General features: G+C 38.1%; 1 protein-coding gene across 1 annotated transcript; it reads left to right on the top strand.

Moving 5' to 3' along the window:
- The first annotated feature begins 661 nt into the window (after nt 1-661).
- On the top strand, nt 662-23,919 carry SANBR (SANT and BTB domain regulator of CSR). The gene is made up of 21 exons (XM_065631807.1): nt 662-887; nt 3,849-4,015; nt 5,828-6,014; nt 8,773-8,863; nt 9,923-10,155; nt 10,989-11,047; nt 11,847-12,007; nt 12,915-13,001; nt 13,151-13,261; nt 15,251-15,374; nt 15,556-15,708; nt 15,937-16,082; nt 16,455-16,554; nt 17,714-17,746; nt 19,273-19,372; nt 20,915-21,009; nt 21,124-21,152; nt 21,247-21,320; nt 22,422-22,510; nt 22,848-22,939; nt 23,789-23,919. The coding sequence occupies exons 2-21, from the start codon at nt 3,866-3,868 to the stop codon at nt 23,823-23,825; spliced, it is 2,151 nt and encodes a 716-aa protein (XP_065487879.1). The 5' UTR covers nt 662-887; nt 3,849-3,865; the 3' UTR covers nt 23,826-23,919.
- Nucleotides 23,920-27,745: the final 3,826 nt, after the last annotated feature.

The raw sequence follows: 27,745 nt of genomic DNA, 5'->3' as shown, positions 1-27,745 counted from the left end.
CAGAATAACTGTCTGGCCTGCAAGGAGCCTTGAATGGCACCGAGTGGTTGGGCTATGTAATTAGCTCTAAATTATGTGGTTTTTTTAATTAGAGTTTAATTAGAGTTTCAAGTGTATCAGCTCAAAACCTGGGGAAGGTTCAAATTCAGGTGTTCATCTTTGGTCAGCCTTTTTGTGGGTACCATGCAGTCTTTAATAGAGTGCTTTAATGCAAATTCCTGCTTAATTAATTTGCTTGCTGTCAGATTAGTTGTTGTATCCGGTGCATTTTGACAGGAGCTACGAACTCCGTGTGCCAGGGCTGCCCGCGCTTTTCCCTCCCATTCTCATTTTCGTACGTGGGAACGTCATCGTGGGTTACACGATGACGACGCGAGGCGCCGTCTGACGTCACGGCACGTCACGCGCAGGCGGGGAGACCCGGCCCCGCCTCCCTCCCCCCGTCGCGTTGCTTGGCGACCGGACGCCGGTGGCGCGGCGGGAGGGGGCGCTGCCGCCGCCGCTGCACTGCGACAAGGCGGGGCCGCCCGTGCGGGCGGGGCCGCCGCAACACGGCGCATTTTTCCCCGTTCGGCCATCCTATTGGCTAGCCTCGGCGGGAGGGGGCGGAGTCTTACCCCCCGCCCGGCGCCGATTGGCGGGATGCCACGCCCCTCACGGCGTTCCCCCGCCCCGAGAGGGTGTGGCCGGGCGGTGCCGCCGTGTGTGTGAGGGCGCCGGGCTCCCGCGCTTCGGGCGCGGCAGGTGGCGACGGGGGCGACCTGCGGGTCCCGCCGCGCAGGGGGAGCCCCGGGGTGGCTTTACCGACCTGCTCAGCTCCGCTCGTCCCCTCAGGAGGAGTCACTGCCCGCCCCGTCCCGCCGACCCCTCGCCTGGGAGCCCGCCAGGTAATTCGATATTTTATTTTGACTGGAAAGTGGCCGAACGGCAAGGAGAGTTGCGGTTATTTCTGTCCCCCGCCTCATTCTGCACCGTCACTTGGTGGCATTTATGGTTCTGTGTGAGACCTCACGCCCATCCCACCATCTTCACCTTCCTGAGGGTCATGCACGTGTAAGGGGGTAGTGATTATTCGTTTCTAGATTGATTCTTTGCTTTAAATTAAAAAAAAAAAAAACAAACAGGGTTAAGTGAGGGGGTACATTTCCATAATGTAAACCAACTTCCTGCATAATTAATTGTTCAAATCATATCCATTTTATGAAATATGAAATGTTTGGAATCCTTTGCACCATTTAATTTAAAATTCTAAGTTTTATTAAAAATTCCTATCGTCACATGTCTTTCTATATTTTGCACATCAAATGAGTTGGTCAGAATTAAATAATTCTGAAACTTTTTTCCCAGTTTCCACGGTTGAGGAGAGGGTTAACTTGAGCTTTTCTTGCGGTAACAACCTGGAGAGAGTTGCCTTCTCTCTCTTAAAATATGATTTATTACGGGCTTTATGTTGTTCTTTGTAGGGAGTGCATCATTCTTGCATGAGGTGGAATCTTAAGCATATCTTTAACTACTGAGAGGATTTCCTAAAGGGCAAAAAGTCAAATGTTAAATATCATGTATTAAGCCACAAAGAGGAGTCCCGTGCTTTTTCCAGAACAGAAATAAAAAGGCTTAACTTCTGTATGCTTGTAATTACGGATGCTCTTTCATTTATCTTTGCAGTGATAAGCATATACAAAACTGTGATTTCAGTGTATAGAATAAGTGAATAAAAAATATTGGAGGGGCAAAGGCTTCATCCCCTCTGAACATGTCCTTACATTTCAGAGTACCTGTCATCCCGTCATGGTCGAGTTGTTTCGTGTTCCACAGTGCAGAGCTGATGTGAACGTTAATTTGTGACCAGCAATACTCAAAATTTTTTTTCCTTCAAATTATAGGCTCAAACTATTTCAAAATAACTGCTTTCCTTTGATTACCCAGTGTAATCATACCATAAAACTAGGCCTTAAAATGGTGATTTATGGAATATTGATGCTGCTAGTAATTTTACTTTCATTAAGTGTATTTTATAGCTCAAGACCAGGGGATCCTGATACTCCATCGTTTACTTATCTTATTTAAATATAATTTTAAGCCAGCTGCTACATGTGTACAAGGTAGCACAAGAAGTCAGCTTTATATTTTATAACCACCTATGTTTGCCACTGGTGCTGACCTGTTCTGGCCCGGTTATTTCTTTTATAATAGCAGATATGGTACATGCTCACTGGCTTAAATATAATTGATACTGACATCTGTCTGTGCACTGACAGCAAGAAGTCTCCACTATAGAATTACCACAGTCGACACCACTTGATAGTGCTATCAGGATGAGGGATAAGGACTCAATGACTGAAGGGACGGATCTACCTTTGCCTTTCGGGGCATCTTAGTTGGAAAGTTTGGGCTCATTTAACTTGTGAAAGACCTTTGTCCTTTAAAACTGGTTATTTGACAATAAATTCCATTTAAATAGAATTCCTAAAATGCTATGACTCTTCCTATTGGACTTATGTTCTGTGCTGTGTTTGTGGCTTTTTTTTTTTTTTCCAATTTAAATCTCATTAATACATGAAACCTAAGAATTATCTTGGTGCGTTCTGGCTTTTTTTTCTTTCTGGTGGTTTCATTCAGCTGCTCTTTTGAGAGGAGGAAAGCTGATAGTTACCTGCTATTGTGATTTCCGTTTCTACCAGCAAAACAAACAAAAAGTGCTGGAATAGCTTCTAGAGTCAGAAGGAAAATCAGTGCTATTTTGTGTATTTTAAGCATCTTTTCTTTTAGCTGCATGGAGAGAGGGTGATGCAAAAGAAAAATCTATGTGTAGCATACTTTTAGTAACAAGTGATCAGTTAAATCTACTGCCTCTCTGATAATCTCTGTAATCCTTGCTTTAACAGTCACATACAGAATTCTGACTCATAAGTTCTGTTATTTATGTGATCTGTTTAAGGTACTTTGGAAAAGGTCCAAAGTGCTTTCCAAATATGAGTCTTTACTAAGCTCTTTGGCTGTGTGTTACTTGAATATGAAAGTCTTGATTAATGCCTGCAGATTTCTCCCAGCATATGCTAAAACAGTGCTTTGAACTTTTACTATGTTCCCTGGTGCGATACATAAAATTAATTTGGAAAAAAAAATACCCTAAATATAACACTTTTTTCCTAATTAGAGCTGCATTTTTATAAAGTGTTTGCTGCTGTCCTTATATGCCTTGTTCTGCCGTTCAGTTTGAAGCTGAAGGAGCCAGGTTTCTTGGCCCTGAGAATCCCAGCTCATCAGGAGTTACGAGTGCCTTAGGACAACTCAAATGTCAGGTTTTCAGAATGAGAGCTGAAAGACATCCAGGTGTTGTGTTTCCTGGCTCTGAATTCTTACTGATTGCCCTCAGCTGGCTGCCCTGGGTTGGCTCCTATATAATGGAGCTCAGGTGTGTAAAACAAATAGGCAGAATGAGAGGAGACTGAGGTTAAGTAGAAGAAAGTTTGGGGGAACAGACAAGTGTGTTTCAATGTAAGTAAATTTAAATTAAAATGTCCTTCTGTTGCTTAGGCTGTTTATTCTGAGTTTGTAGGAGGGTTTTTTTCTGTTGGAGGGATCAGTGGTGTGAATCCTTCCTGGAAACAGATGTTTCAAAGGGATGGTGGATCGTGCTGGCTGCTTTTGGGTTGATTTTGGTGGTTTGCACATCTGCTTCTCCCTCCGGGGTTTTGAGGTTGCAGATATGAATCCATAAACTTTGTCAAATAAAGCATTAGTACTTGACTGTAACGCTGTGATAACTTGTGGAGTGATACAATTAATGTAGATCAAGCTTTAGCAAACCGTGCAGTGAGACTTGCTAATAACCTTTTCTCTTCTAGGCTTAACATAGCTGAAGATGAGTCGTGGATTTTCAGAAAACAATAACTTTCCATATGATAACAATCAAATGGTTTTGGATATGATCCTGTGTTCCCTAATTGGTGTGCCTCAGCCTATCAACTGGGACAGCGTGGCAAGGCTGGTTCCAGGATATACATCCAAAGAGGTGAATTCACTAATAAAAGAATTTGTATACTTTAAGCAGTATTTTATGAAGAAGAAAACATCTGAGGGGTGGGTGAGTGGAATTTAAGTGAATTGATTTTTTTTTTTTTCTGAAGTAATTTATACCTGAAGGATCAAAAATGTTAAATGAGAACTCATATAGAATAAGAACAAAAGTTACTGGGAAGTAAAAATTTAAAAATTGAATAAAAAAAAAAGTGTTGTGCTAACATATTTCAAATTACGTAACTAAGATTTTAATGGAAAGGATGTCAGTACCCACTAACCTTGTCTAGGTTGTAGGTACTTACTAGCAAACCTGATGACTTTCTATGCTTGTCATTACAATTCTAAGGCATTATGAGTTACACATCACCATTAGCTAATTAAGAGAGCAGTTGCCTCTTGTTTCATCCTACAGATGTGGGGTTTTCTATCTTTGATTGGAATAGAGTTGGAAGAACCTAGTACCTCCATATACTTAATCTCTGGATTGCTGAATATCCTGTTCAAATACTTTTTTCTAATAATAATTTTGAATTTTCCAGTTCTGAGCGGAAGTAAGCTAGAAGAGGAAAATGTCTTTTGCCCTTGTGATTCAGCAGAGCTGGAAAAAAAACCCCACCTGTCTTTGTTTTCTTGCAAACTTAATCAAATGTGTCAGCTCACAATTATAGTGTTGCTATTGGGCATCCCTGTAACTTTGTATTTGGAACATAACAGTGAACAACTGGGAATAGAAGCTTCTCTGGAATGTTGCTGACACTAAAGTGCTTGGCAAAGCACTTGGGGGGGTCCCAACTTGTTTACCTTTCAATTTGCAGACAGTACTGTGCACATTAAGCAAATAAAATAATTATTAAAGTATTAGTGAGCTCTCTCCTCATTAATTAAAATATGATTAACTAATACATGCTTGGTTACTCTGTTTTAAAAGAACAAAGTGCCTCAAATAGGTGGAGTTCCTGTTTAAGGCAATTAAATAAATGTATACCCGTGTTTTTATGTATCTGTTATATATATTAGCCTGGCATCCTTACAGATTTGGGACACTACATCACTATCAGAAGGATGTAGCTGTGTGCACCTCTCCCAATGGGCAGGTGGCAAGCAGCAGTTGTCAGTTGACTCAATCCAACATCAATAAATAAAAACAGCTGCTCAAATGGAGCTTGATGAGCTGTGCCGTGGGAGGATCACCTATAGAATTAAGTAGATTTATTTTGTATGCGTAAGTTACCTGTGGGTAGGAGTCTACTGAACCAAACCTGTAGTTGTCACTGTATCAGTACAAGTTTACAAAATGGAAACACTTTCTAGTTCATCAAAACATGGAATGGAAGTTAATAGAACTGCGGTGGAAATCACCAGTCCCTTCCGTCCGAGTCAGAATGGCAGCCATAAAGTGAAAGAATAATAATTATGAACCAATTACTACAGCTACTTCTAATAATATTTGACGATGTTTATGGTAAAAGAACTAGTTACAGAAAGAAAATTTAAATTCCATACCTTTCCCTTTTGAAGATCGGGCTTAAAATAACAGGGTTTAAGGAAAGAAAGGTTGAAACAGGTTCCATCTTATTTTTCTCTTTCTGTTGGAGTGTTTAATTATGGTAAATGTTATTATTTTACTGTGTATTTATGTATGTTCCCAATACCGCTAACTAAATAGGAAGCGTTATAAGTTTAATATAAGTAATTGTTCACATGCAGAAGATATAATGAAATACAATATCCATCTCGAATTATAGCTATTAAAAATGTACAGAAAGCTACTGCTTCATTGTCCTATCGTTTAATCTTGTGACAGTGTGCAAAAAGGTTTGATGAACTAAAAAGCAGTGGAAGTTCACCTGTTGACAACCAGTATAATCCCCTGATGGCCGTTGGTGGGAGTCCTGTGGAAACTTTAGCTACGTACATCAAATCCTCCTTGCTCGATACACAGACAGAGTTTCAGGAGCCTGCTATTGGGCAGGATTCCATTACTATAACTGGTATGTTTTTAGTCATTCTGAAATATATTGGCTTTGCTTATAATCAGCATGTGCATGCTTTTCTGTCCTGAGTGGTTAAGTCCATCCAGGAACAGGATTTGTTCATCTTTGAGAAAGAAATCTAAGTATAAATATAACACATACACAAAGTCACTTTCAATTACTTTAGATTAAGAATTGGTGTTTGTTTAGGTATTTTTAATAGCTTGTCCTTCCAAAAGGCATATAAATACCTACACTAAATCCTCTGTTTAGGATTTTTGGTGGGGAGAGGAATTACTGTCCTATTATGTATCCCTAGTGTTGAACTGTTAAACCTACAGCCATTTGCAATCACCTTAAGTTGTATTATTAAAATAACCAGAAAGTTTTGTGTAGAAAAGCTGCAGAAAGCTGAGAAGGTGATCCCTTGAGGTCAGACCTTTCTCTCTCAGCAAAAACGCCCCGTGTTTGCCATGCTACTTGGTGGCAAGCTGGCTACATAGAACTTGGAGCATTGTCTAGTGGCTTTTTAATGCAAGACAGTCTTGCAATGACATATGATGTGTCTTAGGCAATTGTGTGTCCCAGTAGTAATTTGGCAGAAGAAAAATGGTCCTAATAGTTGTATTTCAGTCACAGCTCAATTAAATATTGTCAATATCTCCTTAAGTGTTTCTCATGTAAGAAGTTGTAATTAACTGTGGGATAGTTATTCTGTAGTTTTCATTGTAGACTGAGATTATTTCAGCACTTTGTAGGACACAGTGCTGCAGCTTTCTGGTCACTGTTCTGTTTGCAAAAGACAAACAGCTGTTTGATCTTTGCTGGAGAACAAATAAAATGTTTTTAATAACTCTAAACAAGACATAATATTTGAAAACTGTATATGGAGTATCTAGGCTGAAAATGCTTCCAATCAGCTTTCAATTATGTACTTTTTGCATGCATGCATGATGGGGGGATAAATGCTTCTTGCATCCACAGGTGGCTACTTATAAGATTAGTAGCTTCCCAGTAGGCAGTTAACAAGCTAACTCTGCTTGTAAAACTCTTTAGACAATTAGTGCATGTTTTCTTTTTAACAATGTAATACATGTAATAAGTATTAATGCAGTTAAGTACTTTAATGTTTCCTAGTACAAGATGGTTGCCCGAGATTTTTCTCTGTTACCTTTGTGACTTCAGATAAATAATTTTCCCTGTTTATATATAATTTGTTGATATGAAATGAGGATAATTAATCTTTTTCTCACAGGCTTGTAGCGTACTCACCTTCTTAATATTTGTGAGGTGCTTGTATATTTCAGGATTGGGGATTTGAGAAAAGCCTATTTGTAAATGTTTGGATTTTTAAAAATTACTTCCTAGTGGATTTATTCACATCTGCTTATTGTTGGGATCAAGAATTCTGGGGCTGTTTCAATTTGTTTGTAGACATGAGTAACAGTAAGAAAAACCCCTGAGGCTGTGGCCGACCCAGCCCCTTCCTTAGTTTTACTTGGGTCTGTCTGGTAAATATTCCCCTTTCATTAACTGTGTTCTTCCTAGTATGGCCTTACTAGGGCTTAACTGTGCAAGGCCTTAGGCTTTATCTTTGGAGAAACTTTTGTTTACTTTCTTGAAGGACATTAACTGCTGTGTTCTGGACTGCATAGAGCTTCCAGATCATTTTTGGTGTGAGTCTGCTATGGTTATTTAGCCACAAGATGAAAAAGTCTATTGTTAGTCTTTGTTAGAAGAGTACAGCCTCTTACGTTACACGAGGGAGACAAGATGCTTCTGGAACTATTTTTCCCTGAGAGTAGAGAGTAGTCATGGAAAATCACAACTTTATGGGTTTTCATCAGTGGAAGACAGACATGTGCCCTTCCATTATTAAAAAAACCACAAATGATCTTTCTGACTTACAAACAAGATAACTGAAGTTTCAGATTGTAGTGATCTATTCATCACAGTTGAAAAAGTTATTTGATGTCTCAATGCTGGGGTTGTCTTAACCCTTGACCCAGAATTGGATTTGGTGACAAGACCTCCTGGACTTCACAGGGTTTTGTGTCCAGGTTCCCCTGCTTGTAGTGCATTGGTGAAGAAAACCTATTTGAGTTAAAGTGCACCTGTCCTTTATTCCTGGAATAAGCTATATGTTCTAGGACTAGATGATCTGTATAAAACAATGCTCAAAGAAAGCAAACCATCAATCTGCTCCTTTAAGCCGCGAGTTAGAGAAACTTGGCAAAAACACAGTTCAAGAGACTTCTGCGCTTCTGTTTGGAAGCACCTTATTTGCAGGGCGAACAAGTTATGGATGAGAAGTGGCTTTAATCTCAAGGAGTTATATCCTGGCAGCAAAGCTTCCTGAAAACAGAAGTTTTTATGTGATAGAGTTGTAAGACCCACATCCCACAGAGCAGACAAGGAGAGAGCTATAAGAGTGGATTGCTGAGGATTCTATAATGCATGAATCTTACTGCTTGATATTAATATTGAGACAGGACTAATCTGGGTTTGCAGCCAAGTGTGTTGGCAACCCAGCAATGCTGCTGGGCTGAGTTTCCAGTGCATGGCATTCAGAGCGGGAGTTGCCATTAGTGTGTATGTATCTATACTAATATATCAATATATATAGTAGCCCTAATGGTAGCACAGATTTGTTCCTAGAAGTGTAACATTGCTCCACCATGAGAGCTGTACTTCAGCTGTGTTTCCAAGATGCTGAAGAGCAAAAGGTCAGGCATTGTTGCTCTAATGCAGCTTTTTTTTTTTTTTTACATTTAAGGAAGGCCCAGCACAACCTCCACAAGGAGTTGTTCTTCAGAATCTGAAGGTCCTGTGCATAAAGGTGGAGAAGGCACTGATGAAAGCCAGGGGTAAGAAGATCTTTGTGTGTTTGTCATCTAGGGATTATAGAACTGGCAGAAAGATGTCTAAATTGCTCATAGCTTTCTACTATCAAAAAGAAAACTGCTGAGAACATCCGAATAAATAAGAAATTTTAAAACCTTACTTTGCTACAGAAATACTAGGGGTTGGTTTGAGAATTTCTGCTGTGCAATAGGGATAACTTATTTATAAATCTGTCCATAGTGTTCCTCTGAGTGACTGATCACTGCTGTGGCGAGAATGGGAAACATAGCCTGTTTTTAAAAAGGAATGAAACAAAATTGATGATCAATAACACTTTAATTTAAAACCAAAACAAAACCCAGACATTCTGTGAACGTAGATTTATTCCATGTAAAAATGAGAAAAGAAAGCCGTAAATGAAAAGTGCGAATAAAAATTTTACTATGAGTTCAAATAGCCGTGCGCGTGATTGTTTTTCATACTATCACATCCCTGTTTTCCATAGTAGACAAGTGCATGTAGAAGAATGTGTGCGTTTGAAACCTAACAGTAACCATCTTTTTGTAGAGCCAGCATTTACCGATTCTAGCTTTCACCTTTTCTTCAGAAATAGACATTTTAATATACAATAAAACTATTTTAATTTCCACAGATGAAAATTGCTGTTGTGTGCTGTTATTGTCCTTGGTGCCTCAGTAACCTAGGCATATATCTCTGCCTATTTTTTCAATAAAATTATAAAGAGAGAACAAATAAGTTCTCTCTGTAATTCAGGTAGTATCCCAGAACAAACTGGAGACAAAATTGGTGACTTGAGCTAGAAATTTTCATTCTCCAGTCTTAACTTAGCAATTCACACTGATTATGTGTCAGAGAGTATGCATTTGTGTTCTTCACTGGACCACAGCTTATATTAATAGCTAATAACTTCAGTTTGTTTTCTTTCTGTTAATAAAACCTGTTGTTGAAATCAGTGTTGCAATGTGTGATCCAGATTTGGAGAGGAGATCTTTGTTGATTGGTTTTGGTGTTCTAATTGGCGTATGGTCCTAATTTGGTTTGTGGTTTGTTTTCTTTTTGAGGCCAAATATGGTGATCCACGTGTGCGACGAAGCCAAAAACCTCAAAGAAGATTTTGTGTGTCCGCGAGACCTTTTGATTTCAGAAATGAAATACTTTGCTGAGTATCTGTCAGTGGATGCCCAGCGCTGGGAAGAGGTGGACATTTCAGTGCACTGTGACGTTCACATCTTTGACTGGCTGATAAGATACGTTAAAAGGAATGCTAAAGATTCTGAAGAAATGCCCACTTTAGGTAAAAGAAAGCATGTAGGTTATTTATTTTATGTTCTTTCTGTTCCGTACTGATGGAAGATGAATATTTTTGATACAGTTCAGCTCCAGTCTCTTTGCTTCTGGCTGTTGCACCGAAGCTTGTAATTTGTTAGAAAAATGTTGCATCTGGTCATTATAGAAGATGTCTCTGATTTGTCAATGCTGACAGTTTTGAGGAAACATCCTGAGAGGTGAAGCAGTGAAAAAGGTCTAATATATTTTGGGATCTGGTGTTTTTAATTAAGATTCTTCAGACGTCTTCTGAACAAGAGCAGAGCGGTAATTTTAAAATACTGATGATTGTTGGGTTTTGTTTTGCTTCCCATTTGTTCCCCGTTGGTACAATTGCAATATTTTGTAAAATTTCAGCGTACTCTGATATAATGGTAGAAGAACTTCTGCCTTCGTGAATTCAAGGCAGGTTTCTAATCTTTTTATGAGCCTTTGCTACCGTTTTTTAAAAATATAAACAAACCAAGAGAATAGAGTTATATTAGGCAAAATCTCAGCTGGGTGTGATGCCTACAGATGGAAGTTAATCTTGTGTAATTGTTTAGTCATTGTATCCCAATGAAGCCACCTTTTCCAGTTTTTATGAATTCCAGTTTGTTATAGTTGCACTCCAGCCACCTAAATGATAAAACAAAAATTTATTTATCAAGATGGAAATTGCTCCACATATTGGAAGATGGAATGACAGGTGGATTGGTAAAATAGTGACTAAAACATACTAAATATGCAGAGGAAGGGATGTGAAATGAAATTATCAAAAGATTTAATATAAAACCAAATTTTTTTGTTGTTGCCTTTTAGAACCGTCAAATGTCATATCAATTCTTATTTCTTCTGAGTTTTTGAAGATGGATTCATTAGTAAGTATTAAGAAAAAAAATCTCTGCCGTAAGGGCGTAGTTAATTACCAGGTGTCTAACAGCTTGTCTGTTACATAAACAGATGATGCAGTGAGAACATTTTGAGATTTTTACCACCTTTTTTATTCAATGCAGTAATCTAATATTTACAGAAACTCAGTGCAAGAAAACTTACTGTAAGTTATTTCTAAATGTGATAGTGGGGTCTTGGATTTGCCTTCTCATGGCTGATCTAGAGTAATATGAGTATCTGACTTCTGATAGGTTCTATCAGAAAGGATTATTAAATCAATGCATACCCTTGGTTTATATCCTTTTTACATGAATAACACTTCTGCAATTTAGGATATGGTTCTCCAGCTCTGTGTAAGTAATATCTACTGACTTGTTTGATAAAAGGTTTGTCAAAAGTTCTGCCACTGGGGTGACCTGCAATTAAATACACAGTAAACGTAGCTGTTTAAGTTGAGATCCAGGCAATACTATGGGTAATGTGTACTGTGGTTCTCTTTTTACAAGCAACTGGAAGGTACCACTTGTTGCAGATGAAACATTTGTGGAGTTGTTTTCTAGTCTGTAGAAAGCTTTTGGAGGAGAACACAAACTAATTCAGAGTCACGTTAATTCAGAGTCTGCTTTAGAGAAATCTGAGACTTGTGTTTTATTCTTAAGGTGATCTGAAATAGTCTTCCACAGCACCACACTTTAAAAAAAAAAAATCTTGAAGCATTTAGTACATCTCTTGAGATAGCTTTGCCTAGAATTCCTTAAGTTATTTTAACATTTCTGTTTTTCCTAGGTAGAAAAATGCATTCATTATTGCCACAAAAATATGAATGCTATTGTAGCCACGCCATGTAACATGAATTGTATCAATGCTAATCTGGTCACGCACATTGCTGATCTCTTCACACACAATGAAGTGGAAGAGCTGAAGGACAAAAGAGACAAATTTAAGAGGTAACTTTTTGCCCTATAATAAATCACTAAAGTGCTGTAGGGCTTTTGGATTATTTCTCAGAACAGCTAAGGTACTAGTGATTTGAAGTGAGATAGATATATATATATAGAGAGAGAGAGAGATACACACACACACACACACAATTTACATTCTCAAATAATGTATCTTTACCACAGAATATCATGAAGTGACTTCAGAATTTTATATTAAAATTATGAGCAAAAGGAAAGAGCTTTTTATAGGAGATGGGCAAAAGGAAAGGCCACATTAGGAGTCTCACATCGACAGATTATTCATGAATACTCACATGGGAGCCACCATTAGGGTAAGGAGGCTTTTATGGGATGACATGCTCCTAATTTGTAGAGAATGGTTTGGCTTCAGCATCCTGTGAACTCTGATGTTTGGACATAGTATTTAGGATGGCTGGAAGGCTGAATAGTTGTGATGGAATAATATTTCATGCAGAAGGACTCCAGTTTAGTCTGTATCAAGATAAGGGCCAGTTATTGGAGGGCAGACTGATGGACTAAGAAGGTATTTTAATCAGTAGGGATTAAGACATGCAATTTTTAGAATGAAAGTTGTGTGATTTCACAAAAGTATTCATTAATAAAAGATCTTTGAGTCAAAGTAGAAGCTGGCAGTTTATATTGACAAAGAAAAGACATAAAGAGGAAAAAAATTGAGAGATCTTTTTCCTTAAATCTTTGTAAAAATAAGAGATGACCAAGTCAGGAACCAGTTATCCAAACAGATTATTTTAAAGGAAAATCACATTTAAAAGCTGGATCCTGAAAGAAATAGGTGACTATGGATGTCATCAGAATATTGTTGTTAGTCTCACTATACATAAAAAATTTTCAGTTTTTTCTAATGGGTGAGCTGTGTTGCTGTCATTAATAGTAAACTTTTCTGCAAGAAGATTGAGAGACTGTTTGATCCAGAGCACCTAAATCCAGATTCTCGAGGAAATGCAGCAACATTATACAGGTAAGGTCCTTTTATATTACCATTTCAGTTGCAAGAACAGTCCCTGTGGGTCAAAGTCCTGCTCTGACTCTAGTACTTTCTTTTTTTTCTTTTTCATTTTTTTGTGGTTTTTTTTCTTCTCTTTTTTTCCTTTTTTAAAAAATATCTAGGTGTTGTTTATGTAAAAAGCTGCTAACTAAAGAAACTGAAAGAAGAATTCCTTGTGTACCAGGAAAAATCAACATAGATCAACATGGAAATATTGTCTACGTTCATATAAGGTATATGTAATTTATGTGTTTAAAAATATTCCTTGAACTATATGATTTTGGGTGATTTTACAAAATACATGTTTAGGAATTATCAGGTACTTACATTACAAAACAAAGTCATAGGTGAAGAGCAGTGTGAATCATCTCAACTTCTTATGTTACCAATTAAAAAAAAAAGAGTGATTATGATGATGCGCTTCTGAGATGGATTCATCAGTGCTGTTGCTGAATGGAAGTGGAAATACTACAGCCACAATTACTGGGAGGGCTATTTTGGATTGTGCTGCCTTAAATAGAAAATACTCAGCTAATTCTTTCATCAAAGGGTTTTAAGATATGTGTAGTCGATGACAAATTAAATTAAAGGTTGCGTTTCTACAAGGTTTGTTAGGGAGTGATAGATTCACCTCTACCAGCAGAGAAATGCTAAAGACTCTTTTCTAGACTGACTTTATACTGTCAAATCAAATACTAAGGCTGCATCAAGACTACTATAAATAAACTTTGCCAGTTGTTTTTCTGTTCTCAAGTATTTGTCAGAGGAGCTTCCAGGACCTTTTCTGTATGTAGGCCTTTTTCTTTTGGCACAAATGTTTAATTCAAGTCTGTCTGTGTGATCCGTGTTTGTGAACAGCTGGATTCTCTTCTTAATAGAGGTCGGTGCGGGATCAGCTGCAGTTCCCTCCCTCCCCATGTGCCCCGTTTAATGAAGGTAGTGCGAAATTAGTGACAGGAGACCTCTCATCAGATCTGTTCAGTTCAGAACAACCGAAACACGGTTCAGTGTCAGCTCCAAAGATAACACCTGCGTAGTGTTACCTCCCATGAGTAATTCCAAGGCATGGATCAGGTTCTGCCTTACAGCCTAAATAGAACCAAACCTTGCGACCCTGTCCTGACCTATTAGGATTATTGGTGATTAGCCATGTAAAATGCATTAATTGTATTACTTCACTTAAGCTGGCTGTATGTAGCTGCTGCGCAATTCCTAACATATAAATACACAAGGTTTTAAAGTTTCTCAGAGGATTATTTAGGTTGTAATTATTTGCCTCGTGATACTTGTGACTGCTTTTCTACACAGAATCCATTTACTGTTCCTTAGGTGAAGCGATGCTGGCCACTAATGAATTCAGGCTTAGGAGCTAATACGAGCCTATCTTTAATGATTTAAAAATAGGTTTATATTTATTGGTCCTCTGGTGGTGCCTAGAAGTAAATTCCAGTTGGAAGTACTGCTTGCTTAGTTGAGGTTAGACATGTATATAATAAAAAATGGTTCATGCCAGGGCTTAGAATTGTGGGAAAACTGTACCTGCTTTTTCTGAAAATAACATGCATCAGTGTAAGTTGTGTATTCTTGTTCGAATTCTGAAGAGGCATGTGTCGTTTTATCACCAGGAAGGAACAAAGTCTATATTTTTAAGACTAGAAGTCTCAGATACATATATTCATCAAAAAACTGTTGTCTTATGTTTTCAAAATTTAATTCTTAACTTATTCATTGCTGGTGCATTGCAAATACCTAAGAAACATGTTATGTTGGCTTTTAAAATAAATAAAATAGAATGACAGCACTTCACTTCTGTTGCATGACGTATTACTTTAAAGACAGAAAACTGCAGTATGACTGAACTTGTTTGCATGTGGGTATTTTTATTTCTTCTGGTCTGCGTATTGGGCTTTCCACTGCTTTGTGGTTCTCCTGCTTTCCAAAAGGCTTGATATTTACCTTAGCTTTCAAATCTGCAGTATATGGAGCTTGAGATGAATCAAGCTGTAATTCTTTGTTATTAGGATGTTGTGAAACATAGGCTCTTCTGTCACGGTCTAAATTCAGTAATGATTGTCCACATTGTGTCTTTCCTGTTCTAAACTCTTCTGGAGGCTTTTCACCAGTGGAGCATGTGTTGTTCTGCTCCTTCTCTGCCTCACCTTTCTGGCAGGATCAAAACTGAGTTACAACTCTGTCTGCAACCTGACCTTTTGCTTTTTCAGAGACAAAACCTGGGAAGTCCACGAGTACTTAATTGGCCTTCACGAGGAACTGAAATCTTGGCGGGATGTTTATTGGCGTCTTTGGGGGACTGTCAATTGGTTGACCTGTTCAAGATGTAACCAAGTTAGTAGATTTTTCCCTTTCACTAGTTTGTCTGTGGGTGACTTTTGGAGGGTGAGGCAGGGATGAAAGCGGTTTGAAAAATACATGGCAATAAAGCTGGGTATACATTCTTCATAGTGCAAAATTTTGATGTCTATAGGTAATCTCACCTGTCATTATCTCTCTTTTTATTCTAATGCAGTCTTTCCTGTGTACTGAATTCTCCCACTGCCAGTACCATTTGCAGCCAGTTCTTTATCCAGGTGTAGCAAGTGCTCTGGGCTCAACTGCGACAGGAGTATATCCTTGCTGTAACCAAAAAGTGCTTCGATTTGATCCTACGACCCTCCCAAAGGTACTTCAATACTAGCTCACTTCTTTTAAAAGAGCATAACACATGGCGGGGGAGATGACAGTGTTATGAAAATAGATATTTTCCAAAATAAGGATTGTAAATTGTTGCAGTGTCCCAAGGCACCCTGGGACACAAAAGTTCCAAAGCTGAACTTGTGTTGCTGTACTTATTGAAATCTGTTCTTCCCATTAACTCCAGTATTTGATCTGTTGCGTGTATGTATCGTAGGGCTGCAAAGTGAGGGATCACATGGTTGATTTACCTTCAGGAAATGAAGATGGGCATGCTTTGCCATCTCAGACTACTAAAATATTGAATGATCTGCTCCATCATAGAGATGTTATTGTTGTTCCTTTCACTAAGGATGAGAATAGGTAAGAACATCATATTGCGTTACTGAAATAACTTAGCCTTCGACACTTAATACATGTGCACGTAACGTTTGCTTTCTCTCTCATCTTTAAACGGGTGACATAGGCCTTTTTAAAGGTAACTTATTTGTTATTGTTTAGTTGGAAATTGGGAAGGGAAGAACAAGTACTTTTTCCTTTTTTATTTCAAGCAGACATTTAGTCACTCACCCCCATAAGCATTCACTCCTATCTTCATATTTTAAATGCATCGTTATCAAAACACTGTGTGGCTGACTTGGAGGTCTGTCATCTCTTGGTACGTGATGAGTAGAGACTGATTCTGAAGTTATGAAATAGAAAAATTTATTTTCATTTCACATCTGTCTGTTTTAGTGATTCTGGCATTGGGCTCTGTGATGAAAAAGGCGTCGAATGTGATGTGCTTGTAGAACCAAACACGCCCTGGGGTCCCAAAACTGGAGAAATCAATGCTGTGAGTGACTGCTAATGTTTTTCTCCCCCTTTCTGATGAAGAAGATTCTTACAAGGGTACTTTGAAGGATTCGTTAGACAACTTTTAATAAAAACAAAGCCCCCTCTTTTAGGAGGAGGAAGTATGCTGCTGAGCATTGCAGGGTAGCATAGGGGCAAAATATCTGATTGGTAAAAAGGCAAAACTTTTACCATGTCTGCCAGAAATATTTCTGTATATGAGGCAATTCCTCATATGTCTGTGCTTTCCGCTCCATTCTTAAACTCATGATATTTAGGGATCTAGATACAGTTTAAAATACATCATGTGGCAAGTATGTAAACAATTCCTGCTTTCATTTTGTCTGCTGATGTGTCTGGGTATGTCCACGTGACTTTTGCAAGCCCATAAATGAAGAAGAGTAACTTGGGTTGTTTGGGGTTTTTTGTGTGTGTGGGTTGGTTGTTTTTTTGATTGGTTGTGGGGGTTTTTTGTGTGGGTATAGGTTTGGTTTGGTTTTTTTCTTTTTTTTAAAATTTTTCCCCAAGACGTGGAAGATGTTACTTTCCTGAACTGTGAGGCATGTACGTTACTGTGTGTGTTAATATGTCAGGTCAACAGAGATATTTTCTAAGCCAAGTTTATAGACCGTTTATAATACTACCTCTAGTTTAAAAAGAACTTTCATGCAAAGGTACGTTTTTGAAGTTCTGCACCCATTGTGGAGCTTCTGACAACTCGACGATCCTGATGGTAGCGTGATGCTGCTGATTCTGTGAGAATTTCAAACATTGTCAGAAGCTCTTTCGCAACAAATGCAGGAGGCTATTAAACTTAAACTCCATAACCATCTGGTACATAGCTGCCCCACCCTGGCCCAGACTGCTTTTGTGATTAAAGTAAGCTGCAAATATTCATAGTGCCAAGTTTAGTCAAGTTAAAACATGATTATGATTTCACTGCATTTAATTGATTGGTAGTTCCCAGTCTGTTTGCACTCTTAGTCATTCCAATTCCAAAATTTCTAGTTAAAGACGAGAGCAGGCCTTCGAGGAGTTACCAGCGTAGATTGCTGTACTATAACTTACCACTCCTTTTTTTAGAATTCCACTCAGATTTTTTTTTCCTTCTAATTATTATGAGTTCTTTAGCTTATGTTTTTCTCTTTTTTTGACTACAGTTTCTTTCTCTGAAGAACTGGACTTTACAACTGGTTAGTAAAATATTTTGTTCATAATTTTAAATATTTGCTCTTCTGCACTGGCAGATATATATCTTTGATTTTTGTCTTATATTCTAACTAATTTGGAGGAAAATGCATTTTCTTTTGCTTTGATTTGGAGCTTGCAGTACAGGAACAGTTTTTTACAGTAAAGTATGAAGTATGTGTGAAGTACTACTTTGGCTTGAATAAACGTTAAAAATTCCTTTTGTAATGTTTTTATAAATGACAAACAATAGGCCAGCAATGCACACATCAGTTCTTAATAGTTCATTAGGCTGACAGTAATGTAAATCATAAAAGTCAGAGGTTTTGAGTGTCTGTCTCTTTCATGGCTTCTCTGAGATGCTTCGTGTCATCTTTATGCTGCTGCTTCATTGCAAAAAGCTGTTCTCAGGGTTGAGGACCCAGTCAAATGCAGAGGATGGGGAGTTGTTCTTCCAGCAGCAAAGGATGTCCCATGATTTGCTATTTTTTTTAATGAAAATGTTAGAGAGCAGCACTTTACTTCTGTCACTCTTGATGATTTGTCTTGGAGTCTGATGTTCCTTAGTGTCCTATAGTAAGACTGTTCCTTTTGCAAACTTTTTGAACTTGTGGTCCATTTTGGGCTTCATCCTTTCTCATGGATTATGAGGCATTCATTATCACTCACTTCAAAAGAGATAAATGTATATTCAAACAACGTAAGCATCACTTTCCTTAATATTTTCATTATCCTGTGCTGTTTAGTTAGGAATGATTCATTGTGACGCCATCTATTGTGATATTGGAGCCAGTGGTTTATTTATGATGTACAAGTGATAGAAGGGGGGGAAAAATGAGGTATTATAGTGAGTTCACAAAAAAAAAGCCAAACAGATATTCCAGGCCAACTTGTAATAAATTATTAATGCAGTTAGCCAGGGTATACCCAATCTACATGTATTTGTAGTGCACTGGAATATGTGTGCTTTGTGGTATTTAATTAGTGAGTATCTCAGCAATTTTAGGCAGTTTGCAAGATGCAACAAGCCTCAACAGAACTGTAAATAAACTTGTAGATTCCTGTATTCTGTTATTACGTAGCTAGCTTAGGCGTTTGCTACCATAACATACATTCTCTTATTAATTAGAAAAATAATATAGGCAGCAGTACATTGGATACTGAACACTGAATCGTACAATGATACGTGCTGGAAGGGATCTCTGGTCATTTTATATATTTCCTCACGCTCTCAAAGCTGGGCTAACTTCAAAGTTAGATTCAACTTCAAAGCTATATCACTTTGCTCAGGATCATATCCAGCCTCTCTGGGCAGCCTTTCACAATGTTAGACTGCTTGGAAAAAACATAAATAACAATCTTTATCAAAAGATTCTAAGCAAAGATTTGAAATTGCTTTCTCAACATTTGAGAATCATGTTTTCAGACCTAACTGTGTGCACAATTAGGCCACTAAGATATTGAGTTAGATTTAATGTATCATTTGATAGTAGTTAAGCCTCACAATCTCTGGCATTCTCCTCTTGATTAGAAACAGCAGTCGTTGTTATCTGAAGAAGAGGAATATACCACTGGCTCGGAGGTCACTGAGGATGAAGTGGGAGATGAAGAAGAAGTATGCAGGAAACCAGGTACAACAAGTCTCTACAGTCGTCCTCACTGGAATTTAGGGATAGGGACTCAAGGCAGCAGAATTATTCTGTAAGCAAATTTTAAACATTAGGAAATTTGAAAATAAAGAATAATGTTACTTGAATTTTATTTCTGGTTTTCCTGTGTTCAGATGCAAATCACCCCGCTGTTCAGTGCCATCAAAAATCACTGGCAGATGAGGAAAGCTGCCTGAGACGTCCTCAAAGTTGATCAAGGATGTATTTTGCAGGAAACACTATCAAATTACTTTTATGAAGTTTCTTGTAGATCAATGTTGGAAGAAAAGGCAGTAGCTGCACGACCATAAGTTGTGATGTAACCCCAGCCTGCAACTAAACACAACACAGCCTTTTGCTCACTCCCCTGCCTCTGTGGGATGGGGGAGAGAAGCAAAAGGGCAAAAGTGAAAAAAATCGTGGGTTGAGATAAAGACAGTTTAATAGGTAAAGCAAAAGCCACGCGCACAAGAAAAGCAAAATAATTCACTGCTTCCCATAGGTGGCAGGTGTTCAGCCATCTCTGGGACAGCAGGGTTAACATGGGGAGACAAACGCCATCACTCCGAGCATCTTCCCCTTCCTTTTTCTTTTCCCAGCTTTAGATACTGAGCATGATGTCGTATAGTGTGGAATATCCCTTGGGTCAGTTGGGGTCAGCTGTCCCCGCTGTGTCCCCTCCCAACTTCTTGTGCACCCCAGCGCACTCGCGGGTGGGGTGAGAGGCAGAAAAGGCCTTGATCCTGTGCAAGCACTGCTCAGCAATAACTAAAACTTCTCTGTATTACTAATGCTGTTTTCAGCACAAATCGCAAACAAAGCCCCACACTGGTTACTATGACGAAAATTAACTCTGTCCCAGCCACACCTGCACTCTGTATTTTTGCAGGTTGTTTTTTTTCTGAATATTTTTCTGTTTACATAGTAGAATGACCAGTAAACCTGCTCAGAATTGTGTCTGCATAGAAGATAAGCTCTGTATGATCTAAAAGGATTTTTTTTTTTAGTATGATAAAGGGATTTAGGAACATGGAAAACCAAAAAGCAGCTTCTCCTTTCCACCCTAGTAATAAGCCATTTGCACAGAGCCGATTCTTTGTTCTTTTTGTCTTGACTCAAATGGACTGGAGTGCACCAGTACATTTAAAAGAAAAATTGAATGAAAATTTTTGTACTTCGACTTTTTAAACTTGTTTGGTCTGATATCATTCAGAGCTTGTTGATTGAATTCATGTGGTTGAAGATTTAGCTTTCATGTGAGCTTGCTTTTAATTTTACAACAGAAAACTTGTGCCGTTACATGTAACCACTCTGCATTTTAAATACATACTTGAGTTCCTATATGTGTGTAATAGAAAAGCATTTGAGTAATCTGCATGTATTAGCATGTCTTCAACACTAACAAAGGGAAAACAGCCTGTTCATTTACTCCCTTTGTAAAAGAATAAAGGGAAAAATTTCTTTTGTAGCTGTGTAGAAATTCCAGATATCTGTGGTGGTGTTAGTAGATATTTCTTCAATTAGCAGGGAGAAAGGAGAAATTAAAGAAATCCTACAAGCACCCAAAGAAAGTGATTTCTTCACCCAGTATTCAGAAAAAGGAGAAGCCATCTGACAAGGTAAAATCAGAGCTGTGAAGCCAGCGTTTCCGGTTGGGTTGAATAATGTGGAATTCTCTTAAGTTTTGGACTTGATCTTAAAACATACTTAATGTGGTTTTCTTTCTTTGATAGTCAAGTTCCCGAGATGCATCTCCATTCACGTGAGTAATTTTCAAAGTCCTTGAGAACCTATTGTGGTATATCCCTTGTAACCTGTTACCAATAACGCTGTGTGCCTCTTTCTTTTCCAACCAGTGTGAGTATGCAGCAGAACAAATGGGATGCCTCCAGATCATTGAGATTCAACCAAGATGCTCAAAGAGAAGACGGTCTGTTCTTGCATGAGTTTAGCTTTAAAAGTCAATATTTTGCAAATATAATAATTCTTTCATATAAGAAGTGGCTAATTTCCTAAAATATAGCTACTTTAGGTTTAGGAAACCTTTAGGTTGAATTTAATTTCAGCTGTAGCCACAGTGTGCGTTTTGGTTTTTTGTTGATTGCAGGGGGTTTTGTTGTTGTTTTTTTTAATAGCTGCTCCTCATTTGGAAGAGAACAGATTTCAACTGGGCTAATCATTAGTAATCAGCTGTATCCAAACCACACAGCAATCTCGGACTCTCCTAAACTGTACAAAAATATTAATACAGCTAGGAATTCCTTCTGAAAATGTTACTTCAGGATTTGATTGGCATTTATTAGCAATCTCTTCTATTCTACACAAGAAAAAAAAGTTTGTGGTAGGAAAATTGAAAGAAAATCCACCATATAAAACAATAACATTGTAGACTTGCATGCAGATTGAAAAAGAAATGGGCAGCATGTGGCCTGCCGTCTTGGAAAATATTGGAAAGGAGTTCAAAATTTGCAGAAGAAACAGAGAAAGAAAGCATTATAACTGAATGTTAGTGTGGTTTGCATTCTTTATTTGCGATGTCAGTACATAACCTACAGAGATTATAGTTGTGTCATCTGGTGACCGTGTAAGTATGTGAATAATTTTTCTTGCATACCTGTGCACGTTGTTTGTGCAGATAAACAGAGATAAACATTCACTTCTCTCTCTTTCCCAGTCTTTCTGGGATAATAAGTGAATAAAAATATTCAGAACTATATTAGTTTGTTGTATCTCTTTTAATCTCTCCTGAGATTCTTGTGCATTTTTGCTGCTTTGAAAACCTCTGTCTCAAAACCATTCCCATAGATTTTGATCTTTGTGTGATGCCTCAGGCTGATCTTGGTATCTGCCAAGAATGCTGCTGAAGCTGCATTATGCATCAGGATCTAGGATCTTGGTTGAAGATTTTTCTATGAGCTGGAATCTAATTTTACAAACAGAACATCACTAAAGTGTGCATCTAATTCTTCTCTCTTTGTATTCAGTAGCAAAGAAAACGTTTGTTCTAAATATTCTTTTTTATTCCTGACAGATCAGAGAAGAATGTCTGAGATTACAGGGCACTTAATAAAAATGAGACTGGGAGACCTTGATCGAGTCAAGTCAAAAGACAGCAAAGAAGTAAGATTTGTCCTGTCACAATGTAGCATTTACAGAATTGGAGTGAGCCTTGGTAACAAAAATACGTACCCCAAGTGAAAACACCATGTGTTCAATACTTTAAAGAACTGCATTTTATCAATTTTCATTTTGTTCCAAGCATGATTTTTTTTTATTTTTATGAAAATAATTTAAAATAATATTTAAAGTTCATTGCCTTTAAAAACTGGACATGGGTTGTGATAATGAGACAAAGTATCCCGTAGGTTCTGCTGAATATTAGTGATTTTTCATGAAAAGTCACTGATTAAATTGGAATAATGTCAAAAATTGATTTTTTTTTTTTTCTGGATTCAAGTATGCAGGAGGCATTTATTCTAGGCTTGAAGCTCAGATAAGGGCCTCAGTGCAGGTGAGCGCACGACAAAACAACGCTGAGAAAAATGCCAGGTAAGAAATTAAAAGGAAAAAGCAGGATGTGAATTTGGGGGGATGGGTGGGTTGTGTTTAAAGGAAAACACACCTTGTTTCATACACTTTTTTTGCATCAACATCCCTTCTCGCAGGTTTACCTTACATGATGTGAAAGCTTCCTTTAATTCCTTTAATTAAACTAGAGCTAAGAGAATGAAACTCTTGTTCCCATGCTGGAAGAATGACTTTACAGCTTCCATGTTGGAAGGTTGGCTGCCGCTCCAATATAATTTTCTGTGAAATTATGGATAACTGAAAAAGTGTTATCCACAACTTTTTAGCCTATTCTTGGGCCTCCTTCCAAAAACAAAACAAAAACCCCATACCAAAAATCTACATTACTGCACATATTGGTCTTCTACACCTTAAGTGGATAAAATAAAAAAAAGGGCTGAGAAGCTGCCTGCTGTGTGTGGTTGTAGAGCCTGGAACTGGTCTTAGTTCAGAATTACTGGCAAACTTTAAAAAGATGGGCTGAAAGCTTCAAATACATCATCAGAGGAATTTCTCACAGGTCTTATTTCTGTCAAAAAATGCACATGACTTTCTGTAGAATTAGCAATTTCAAAGTAAGGTATTTGATGTCAGAGTTCAGCTGTGTATCTCTGCGCAAATATGTAGTTTGTGGGTACAGGTATCCTGGCAGAAAGTGGACTTTCTCGATAATAGATTTTGAGAGCAAGATTTTTTTCTTTTTTTCTTTCTCTTGGAAGACACTTTAACAAAAAGTAGTTTCAAACACTGTACTAGAGAGCTGACTGGACAATGATTTTTGAATTCTAGGAGTAATGATGTACATACGTTTCTTATGTGTTCTCAACCCAGGTCAAAATCCCGTTTTGGTCAAGGCCGTCCAACATAAGGACTCATGAAAAGACTTTAGCCAGAATCCATACATTACTGCTTCCTGAAACTGTACTGCACTCTGGCATATGGAGAATGCACATCTCTGAAAGCTTTCCAGTGACTTATTTATTACTTTAAGCCTTGTAAATTATTTTGTGCGATAAACGAATGCAAATCCAATAAGGTCTGTACTTATTTTAATTGTAAATATACTGTTTCTTAAATTTAATTGGTTTTTTAGGCTATTGTGTTAAGTTGCATAGAAAATATTTTATAAATCTACAAAGTTAAATTATCAGACTAACTTTATTTATGGGGAAAGACATTAATATGCCTTTTAGTATGCTAGAAATACTGAAAAAGAAAAAGCAAGACTACTGAATTCTGAATACGGTCGGCAGCATTAACACAAGTCGCCGAGTGTATTTGTATTGTGTAGTATTTGATGGTACGTTTCAAGTCACTTCTCTGGGGATTTGCATTTGAAATCTGACAATACCTGTGACTTTAGACTAGTCTGAGTGAAACTTTAATGCGGTTTTGAGGCTTCCTTCTGTGTATCACACAATTCCCATGCGTGTGAAGGTGGGTAGCAGGTAGAGACTAGACCTCCAAAGATTTTCTAAATATCATAATGATGCAGTATTGCATCTTGCATGTGAAACGCTTGCTTTACTTGGCTGTGAAATTAATGTTAATTCCCTTTCTGTATCTTACTCCTCTTGCACAATGCAGTGTTTTGTTCCTTTCTAATATCCGGGCCTTAGGATGCAAAGCAGTTCTATCTCTCAATGCTGCTATACCGCTAAATTTCTGAGCAGATATGCTGTTAATTCTGTATCTTTCGACAGAGGTGTATCATTATGAAGATTTGCGCATGTAGGTCTTTTGGGTCTAGTTACTTTCTGAAACCTGCCTGAATAATACTGTTTAGAAGTCAGATGCACTTTCAAGTTCTGTATTTGGAGCAATAGAATAAAAGTTTGTCTACGTGTAAAATCCAGGGCTAACAAAATGTGATAACATGCCTAGAAAATATGATGCATACTAGCAAAGAAAATGGCAATAATGGCAATAATAATGGCTGATTTCAAGTAAACTCATTCTGACTTTTTGAAACAGGTAGAGAGAGCGCTCAGGGAAAGCTTATTCCAGGCCACGGCTGTACAATAAATTGTGAGTTTGGAATTAAATCAGCAAGATCCTGGGTGGGAGGGCGGGGTAAGGAGAGGGAGATCATTGTTTAAATGCACTCTCCTCTCCATTCAGGCTTTTTTTTTGGTTTGTCTTGTTTCTTGAGGATTTTCAGTAGGCGTTAGAAGACTAGGATAGCAATACTTGAAAATCTGCTTTCGAGGTGAAAGATTTTTACTGAGACAATTAAAAATGAATGATGTTTATTGTGTGTTTTGTCTAATGCTGTAGCAATTTTTGGAGCCAATTGAAACCAACAGGCAAAACTGTGGATTTCAAGGGCCTTGATTTTGGGCAGGAGAGGTAACTTTGGAGTGCTTTAATTTATATAAAATAAATAAGGCCTTATTTATGCTTCAGGCCTGTTTGCGAGTAGTAATGCAGTTTTAAGTACTTATAGCAAACATTGGAAAACTGATTGCTTTTTGTTGAAGAAGGAAGTATTATAAAACTCACCAGGTATGAAGATGCAGTAGAATAAGTGTTTTGCTATAATTTTGTGAGTTCTGATAGAGGATTGTTCCAAATTCCCACGGTAAACGTTCGTTGCTATGAGAGTTGCAGGCTGCATGTGTGTGTGTTTAGTTTTCATAGAACTACTGACTAGAAGAGAGGAGATAATTATGCTGGTTTTGTTCTGTGGGAAAGTGCCAGTTCTACGTGCCAGTATTATTTTATTCAAAAATATTTTTGAGCATATAAAAATAACATACATGATGTGCAGTCTTTTTTTCTTTTTTTTTTTTTTTTCCCTTGCCAACCACCTTGAATTTTTATCTTGTATTAATTTCGAAAATTTGTCTTGGTTTAATGGAAATAAATGTTATTGATTTAAGAAGCGTGTGAGTTTTTTTGTAGATACTTGTAAGAACTGAGTAAGTGCATAAATGTTATTTGATGGTCTGAATCATGCTTGTGTATTTGTGATTAAATTGCAGCATCGTGGTACGGGCTTTTTATCTGTCAAGAACAGGATATGGTTGAATGCAGAGCTACTCCAAATCTCCGAGAACTTAAAAGAGTTTTCATCTGCATTGAGTTTTGAAGCTGGAGTAAAAGTTCATGAGTGAACTGCCCTACAAATGACCCAAGTATGCAAAATGTCAAACTAAGCTATGTTAAAAACATGTTTAACTTTGCCTTCCACTGCCACAGTTCTTATAATAGCATTTAAACAGTTTGTTAAATCTATGAATAGGATGAGTTTCCATGACTCTGTTTCTAGAAACTGCTAAATGTGTAAACCTGTATATGTGCAGTTGGTATACTGGGAGGGCTACAGCGGACATCCTACTGTCACGTATGTTTAAACTCGCTGTGCCTATTTGCTTGATCTTTGGAAATCATGGAGAAAGGGCCAGAATTTTAAATTCAGCCACAGTAATGGCTCCAAGAGAAAGAGATTACGTGTGGACACGTGTGGACAAATGGTTGCCCCAGTCTATAAACACAGAACTATTAATAGCATGGGTATATTTGACGTGACTGAGAGGATGCTTCTTCTTGCCAGAAGGGTATCGATTTTTTTTTTTTTAATTATTATTATTATTTTGAAAAACATTATTTCCTGTTCTTTTTGAGTGCATGGACATACTGTATTGATTTGGGAAACTGCTCCTGTGCATCAGATGCTCACTTAAGCCATTACCTGAATTTCCCTTCTTTCATTTAGGCACCTCCCTCTCACCCTGGACAAATGTAAAACCTTAAGTTATTATTGACGTTCAAGAGAGCAGTGTACATGGACATATACTGCAGACATTCCTCCTGCAGCTGTTCTTGGTGAAATCTAATCTGTATGAACTGCACCACTGTGTTCTGAGTTTGTTCTCTATTTCCTAATAATTATGAAGTAAAGACTACTGCACTCAAGTTAAATTTATCTTATTGCAGGAATAGATCTACTGTTGAGTCCCCCCTTGGCTATATCTATAAATAAAACCAGCCAAAGGCTTTTCCAGGCTTGAGCTGAGTGACAGCACGGAAGGGCTGTGTCCTGAGGTTACTGTCTTGTCCTGTCTTTGAGCATCATGCTGGTGGAGGCTGATGAAACCATCAGCCCATCTAGAGCCACAGCGACTGACACAAAGTTGCGCAGGGCTCTGTGAGCTTCTTTACTTTGGGAATCATGAGGGCTTTCAACTCTCATTTTTTAGGTGCTGCTGGTGTTGGAAGTGGGCAGCACCCATGGGTTGGGGAGGACTCTGCACTCCCACACAACCCCTAGTTGGATGCCTGTTGTTTGTGGGTCTGGTGTGGGAGAAGTGTGTGTCTTGCTGTCTTGCACTGTTGTGCCCTGCGTGCTCAGAAAGTGACACTGTCCTCTTTGACGTAGCTGGATGCTGGGCTGATATATTCTGGTTAATGGTGTTCAATGTCAGATGAAAAAAATTAGTTTCCACTACCCCACTCCTGACAGGTTGTATTCTTGCCTGTTCTGTAGCTTGTTTGGTGTTACAAAGCATTTCACCTTAAATGTGTGTCTCCATCCTCCTCTTTCCCTGTGTGTTAAGTGCAGAAAACAAATTAACCTGATCTGAATGTTGTTCTGGGCCTGATCCCATTATGGCACATAGGTGGCAATGGCTGAGAACTGTCACGATGCTCCTCTTTGGGCTTGGACTGCTGATCCCTGAGAACAACCACCGAGCAGGAGGGAAGAATCCTGCGCAGCAGCCTTGGACTAGGACCCTCTCAACTAAAAGTATATAAAAATAAACAGCTGTTGCAGCTTCTAGAGTG

Source organism: Caloenas nicobarica, chromosome 3, assembly GCF_036013445.1.
Source record: "Caloenas nicobarica isolate bCalNic1 chromosome 3, bCalNic1.hap1, whole genome shotgun sequence".
Classification (NCBI taxonomy): domain Eukaryota; kingdom Metazoa; phylum Chordata; class Aves; order Columbiformes; family Columbidae; genus Caloenas; species Caloenas nicobarica.
The sequence above is the reverse complement of the archived record's forward strand: the minus strand, read 5'-3'. Positions and strand labels throughout refer to the sequence as shown.

Bases quoted from the DNA above. Each gene is read 5' to 3' on its own strand.
- SANBR (XM_065631807.1), top strand. From the start codon at position 3,866: ATGAGTCGTGGATTTTCAGAAAACAATAACTTTCCATATGATAACAAT. The intron at 13,262-15,250 runs GTATATGTAATT...TTGCTTTTTCAG, and splicing joins ATTGTCTACGTTCATATAAG to AGACAAAACCTGGGAAGTCC. The intron at 22,511-22,847 runs GTAAGATTTGTC...TCTGGATTCAAG, and splicing joins AGTCAAAAGACAGCAAAGAA to TATGCAGGAGGCATTTATTC.